The following is a 6,052-nucleotide window of genomic DNA, read 5'->3' on the forward strand; positions in this document are numbered from 1 at the left end:
CAACGCAGAGAAGCTGCAGGCAGTCTTGGCCTGAGGTTACTCCCTGTGTCCCCATCCCGACCTGCGACCCCATTGCTCCTAGAGGCTAAGCAGTGGGGACTCCACACCCAGCAGGTAGGCGATCTTGGAGCACCACCACCGACCCTGAGGACCACGCCCCCACTCCTTGCCAGGGGGTCGAGACACGCCCCCACGAGTCCCTTCCCGGCGAAGCTCACATTCCATCTCTTTATCCTTTTTTCGCCCTCTCAACCCAGCTTTTCCCGACTCCGGGAAGAACCGGGAAGAGAAGGCGGAGGGCAGCAAGGCTCCGTCGGATAAATACTATGGTCCGATCCCGCCCCTTTGATGTCACTTCCGCCTCAGGGCAAGATGGCGGCGCCCGGTCCCTGCCACGCAGACTTCCGCCTGGCAGGGAGAGCAGGTGCCAGTGGCGGGTCGTGTCGGAGGTGAGGTCGTGACACTCGGCGTGGAGTCTCAGCGCAGGTGTGTCAGACGGTCCGGGGAAGAGGGCATGTGACGAGTCCAAAGCTAGAGGTGGGGCGCTCCGGGGAGCCTCGCCACGTGGGACCGGGAGGAGCTGAGGCGCAGCGAGAGCGACGCACGGACGGGGGGCGGGAGGCCACGTGGGTGGGGTTCCGCCCAGGGTCCGCGGGTCCCTCCCTTGGAGTCACTTGGTTGCCTGTTTTCCTCCAGGCACCATGTCGGAAGGAAACGCCGCTGGTGAGCCCAGCAATCCTGGAGGGCCGCGACCCCTTCTCTCTGGGGGTCGGGGGCTGATCGGCCGGCGACCCGCACCCCCGCTTACGCCTGGCCGCCTTCCCTCCATTCGCTCCCGGGACCTCACCCTTGGCGGAGTCAAGAAGGTACCTGCGAGCTTGTTTGCACAGAAACCCAAATACCTTCCAGGCAGTAGGGATGCAACTCCTGTTGTTCTTGTAGGGCCTACAGTGCCCCTGATGGCATGTCATTCTCTAGGGAGACCTTTAAGTCTAGATGCTGGTACAAGATACTGAGACGGCTTCACAAACAAAAGACAGAGAGCCTAGTTAATCCAGGATGTTAAAAGTGTTTCTTATATTCTGGACACCTTTAGAATTACTGTGAAAGTCAGGCAGCCGTGAGCTTTACTTGAAGTTTTGAGTGTTCAGAACTCTGGATGCCAATACCGAAACTAATAATCTAGTATGTGATGACTTGAAGGCATGACCTTAGCTGCTCTGTGTCCTCCTCTTCCAGTATGTATATAGGTGAGATGTGATGCGTAGCTCTGAAAGGAAAGAGCAGAATGACCCAAGAATAAAGCTACTGAGTTTTGCCCTGGGTACTTCTGCTAATAATCTACCCATGACATCTGTCTGTGAGTGCTGACTGAACTGTCTTGCTAAGCCTTCCCAGAATTGTTTCCCGGTGAAACTGACTGGTCCGTATAGCACTTTGAAATGTTGTTGTATTCTCCTTTCCAGAAAACCTTCACCCCCAATATCATCAGTCGGAAGATCAAAGAAGAGTAAGTAGCCAGAACTGATGAATGCTTACCCTGTGTTGCTGTGGACTGGGGGAAGTAATTAGGTGTGTGGCTCAGAAATTTTAATTTACACCATTAGCTTATTCACTAATGGAGACAGGGTCTCTGTGCATTTCCTGGAAATCACTCTGCAGACCAGGCTGGCCTAGAACTCACAGAGATCCACTTGCCTCTGCCTCCTGTGTGCTGGGATTAAGGTGTGCACCACCATGCCTGGCTCTAAGGCACTTTGTTTTAGAGGTTTTTATTTTCCTTTTTTTAATTGTAATAAGTAGTTGAGATAATCAACTTATAGAGAGAGAAATTTTATTTTGGACCTCCAAGTTTTGGGGATTTTAGTCCATGGTCAGGTGGTTCTTTCACTTTTGTGCCTATGGTGTGGCAGTGAACACGTGACAGTACCTGAGGGAAGAAAGAAGTGGAGGAAAGGAAAGGGGAACTTCAGGGGCTGGCCAGCCCTCCAGGAGGTTCCAGCTCTTCTGGTACTGCTAAGGTGGGGCTAGACTCTTTGCTCTTGTCCTTCCGTTCCTCTCTGTCCCAGCCTTTCTGCGTCCAGGCAATGAAAAACAACAAAATCCCCATATTTTTAACAAGGTAAAGTAAAGGGAATGAAAGGCTCTGCCTTGTGAACGAAGTCAAAGCTCCAGCAAAGGCTTGGCTTCCGCTTCTCGTGATGTTGTGGAAAATGGGGTAGTTTTCTGAGACAGACCCTTCTATCTGTTCTCCTTTCCAGGCCAAAGGAAGAAGTAGCCATGAAGAAGGAAAAGCGTGAACGGGATAGAGACCGCCAACGGGAGGGTCATGGACGGGGACGTGGCCGCCCAGAAGTGATCCAGTCCCATTCTATCTTTGAGCAGGGCCCTGCAGAGATGATGAAGAAAAAAGGTACCCAGAAGGCATCCATTCTAGATTTCAGTTCAGACTGCCTGAGAAGGCAGAGCAGTGGAATTCTCCATCCCAATTTGGTTTTCCTTGCTGTCTCTGTCTTCCTTATATATCCCTAATGAACAGAATGGTTTTCCACAGGGAACTGGGATAAGACAGTGGATATGTCAGACATGGGCCCTTCCCATATCATCAACATCAAAAAAGAGAAGAGAGAAACAGACGAAGAGACCAAGCAGATCCTGCGCATGCTGGAGAAGGATGATGTAGGTACCAGGAGCCTGGGGAACAGGTGTGACGGACTTTCCTGGACCACCAGCCCCTAAATCATAACATGGATGGATCATTATTATTACTATTATTATTATTATTATTAAGGTTCTACCTTAGTTTAGGCTTGTCTCATTAGCTCTTATAACCTCATCTACCCCCACATGGTTTCTCTGTGTAACAGATCTATCTGGCTGTCCTGGGACTCACTCTGTAGACCAGACTGGCCTCAAACTCACAGAGATCTGCCTGCCTCTTGTCTCCTGAGTGCTGGGATTACAGGTGTGTGCCACCTCCGCCCAGCTAGCTCTTATAACTTATATTAACCTGTTTATCTTCATCTATATTTTGCCTTGAGGCTTTTTATCTTTTTTCATTCTGTATGTCTACTTTTCCTGCTTTCTCCGTTCCTTGCTGGTGTCTTCTTCTTTCCCTTCATTCTCTTCTCTCCCAAGCCTAGATTCCTCCTACTTATTCTTTCTACCCACTAACCCCACTTACCCTCTACTGCCTAGCTATTGGCCATTCAGCTTTTTATTAGACCAATCAGGTGTCTCAGGCAGGCAAAGCAACACATCTTTACATAGTTAAACAAATATTCTACTACATAAACAAATGCAACACATTCTAGCATAGATAAAGTAATATTCCACAACAGACAGGCTTCTTTGTAGTTGCTAAAGAAATCATCTAGGGAGCCAGGTCAGGGGGTGCAGGGCTTGCTGATGTCCTGAAACTTTTGGTTACACTCACAAAGAAAGCAAAGAGAGGCGGATCCTGAAGTGGACTGTGGCCTGGGCATATGTGCTGACATTCTATGTGACTTCAACTCTTTGGCAGTTCATCGATGACCCAGGGCTAAAGAATGACAAACGGAACATGCCAGTGCAGCTGCCGCTGGCTCATTCAGGGTGGCTTTTCAAGGAGGAGAGTGAAGAGCCAGATGTTAAGCCTTTTTCAGCTGGCCCCAAGGAAGAAGACATGGAAGTGGACGTGCCTTCTGTAAAAGGTATCCTGTGTCAGCTCCCTTCTGTTCCCTAGTTCCCCAGAACCTCTCACATGGCCTCCAAGGCTGCTGCTCAGCAGCACCTCCGCTTCATTCCCACTCCAAAGTATAGGTACAGAACCAAGACAGAACCTGTCCTCGGAGTTCACATGTCTCTGTATGTTGGTACACTCGGCCTCAGCTTTTCCATTTTAGAGAAGCCACACAACTCTTGAATTTCTTTCTTGCTCCTGTTTATAATTGGCATCGCCAGCCTCCTGGCTGAGCCACAGTAGAACACGTGTGTGAAGGGTTGAGAACAGTAAGCTGGCTTGGTGGTTGGCCACTTGATTTCTGTTTCTTTTTTTGTTTGTTTTTTTTTTTTTTTTCTTTTTTTTTGGTTGTTCGAGACAGGGTTTCTCTGCAGCTTTTTTAGAGCCTGTCCTGGAACTAGCTCTTGTAGACCAGGCTGGCCTCGAACTCACAGAGATCCACCTGCCTCTGCCTCCCGAGTGCTGGGATTAAAGGCGTGCGCCACCACCGCCCGGCTTGATGTCTTTTTCTTTATTTCACTTTGGGCAGTGAAAGAGGAGCCACGGGATGACGAAGAGGACGCCAAGGTGAAGGTCCCTCCCAAAGCGGCCAGGAAGACCCCTGCCCTCCCGAAGGACGTGTCTGTTGCAGAGCTGCTCAGGGAATTGAGCCTCACCAAGGATGAAGAGCTGCTGTTCCTTCAGCTGCCTGATACCCTTCCTGGTCAGCCACCCACCCAGGACGTGAAGCCTATCAAGACGGAGGTGCAGGGCGAAGATGGACAGATGGTCGTCATAAAGCAGGAGAAAGACCGGGTATGTTCAGCAGCGAGTTCTGGGGAGATTCCAGGTTGATAGTTCCAGGGCATGGCCCTTGTCTCAGCCCCTTGTTGCTGGGGCCTTTCTGGGAAACACTACGGGGTTCATTCACGAACGTTGTTGCCTATGTCTTTCTCCTGCTTCTCTCCATAGGAAGCCAGGCTGGCAGAGAATGCTTGTACCTTGGCTGACCTGACAGAGGGTCAAGTGGGCAAGCTGCTCATCCGGAAATCAGGGAAGGTGCAGCTCCTCCTGGGCAAGGTGACCCTGGATGTGACCATGGGGACAACCTGCTCTTTCCTGCAGGTGCGACCCTGTGGGCCAGGGAAGGCTTTGGGACGTGTTCACAGCTTGAAGTAGTGAGGGGAACACTGGGGTCACAGGACTGAGGGCTGACTTGGGTGTGTGGTTCTCACCGATGTCTCCATTGTATGGCAGGAACTGGTGTCTGTGGGCCTTGGAGACAGCAGGACAGGGGAGATGACCGTCCTGGGACACGTGAAGCACAAACTTGTATGTTCTCCCGATTTTGAATCCCTCTTGGATCACAAACACCGGTGAAATGAGCAGATGGAGGAGGGTGGTGACTGCCCACGGCTGCTGCCTGCTCCAGACGTTTTGTTCTCAAATCCATGCAGCCCAGAAGGGACCTGTTTAGCCCACCCACTGCAGCCTTTGACAGCTGTAGTTCCAGTTTCCCCCGCTAGGGCCCGTGCCGCACCCCCTACCCCAGCAACTGTGAATGGCACAGTGACCTCTCCACAGCACAAGTATGGAAGGTACATCCTCGCTGCTGGGGACTTGACCCTGCTATTTATTTTTATTTATGTCTTAATCCCCACTACTAACTGCATTCTCCCAAGGTAGGATGGGGCAGGCTTCTTGTTGGGGGAACGGGCTTCAGGGATGGGAAGGAGAGGGTTTCAGCAGGTAGGAAAGAATAGGGGTAGAGTTTGAGACTTAGGACTCGGTTCCGGCTCACTGGTTTCTGGTTCTGTGTTTTTGAACAAATTACCTGACCTTTCTGAGCCTCATATTCCTCATCTGACAAACATGAGGATCATACCTACCTCACAGGGTTGGTGTGAGGATCAAATGGAATCTTGTAGTTGAGAACTCCTTGCACAAGACCAGGAATACATTATATGTATATGTATATATATATGCGCTCAATAAATGTTAGTTTCCATTTCCTTTGCTTGAGTCTTTTTCCAATCAAATGAACGTTATACTCTATAACAGTAACTGGTTCTGCGCATACCCCTACTTCTGTGACTCATTAACTTTTTAAATTTTTTTGCTCAGCCGGGCGGTGGTGGCGCACGCCTTTAATCCCAGCACTCGGGAGGCAGAGGCAGGCGGATCTCTGTGAGTTCGAGACCAGCCTGGTCTACAAGAGCTAGTTCCAGGACAGGCTCCAAAGCCACAGAGAAACCCTGTCTCGAAAAACCAAAAAAAAAAAAAAAAAAAAAAATTTTTTTGCTCTTTGGTGCTGGGACCTGGAGCATGCTAGGCAAGTGCACTACCACTCAG

The 6,052-nt window shown here is 50.4% G+C and overlaps 1 protein-coding gene across 1 annotated transcript; it reads left to right on the top strand.

Annotated features, from left to right (window-relative positions):
• Nucleotides 1-363: 363 nt before the first annotated feature.
• Polr3d (RNA polymerase III subunit D) lies at nucleotides 364-5,712 on the top strand. The gene is made up of 9 exons (XM_038310211.2): nucleotides 364-486; nucleotides 697-866; nucleotides 1,467-1,510; nucleotides 2,262-2,413; nucleotides 2,555-2,679; nucleotides 3,524-3,692; nucleotides 4,251-4,516; nucleotides 4,673-4,825; nucleotides 4,958-5,712. Exons 2-9 carry the CDS (start codon nucleotides 702-704, stop codon nucleotides 5,078-5,080), a joined length of 1,197 nt encoding a protein of 398 aa, XP_038166139.1. The 5' UTR covers nucleotides 364-486; nucleotides 697-701; the 3' UTR covers nucleotides 5,081-5,712.
• Nucleotides 5,713-6,052: the final 340 nt, after the last annotated feature.

This window comes from Arvicola amphibius, chromosome 13 (genome assembly GCF_903992535.2).
Source record: "Arvicola amphibius chromosome 13, mArvAmp1.2, whole genome shotgun sequence".
In the NCBI taxonomy this organism is placed as follows: Eukaryota; Metazoa; Chordata; class Mammalia; order Rodentia; family Cricetidae; genus Arvicola; species Arvicola amphibius.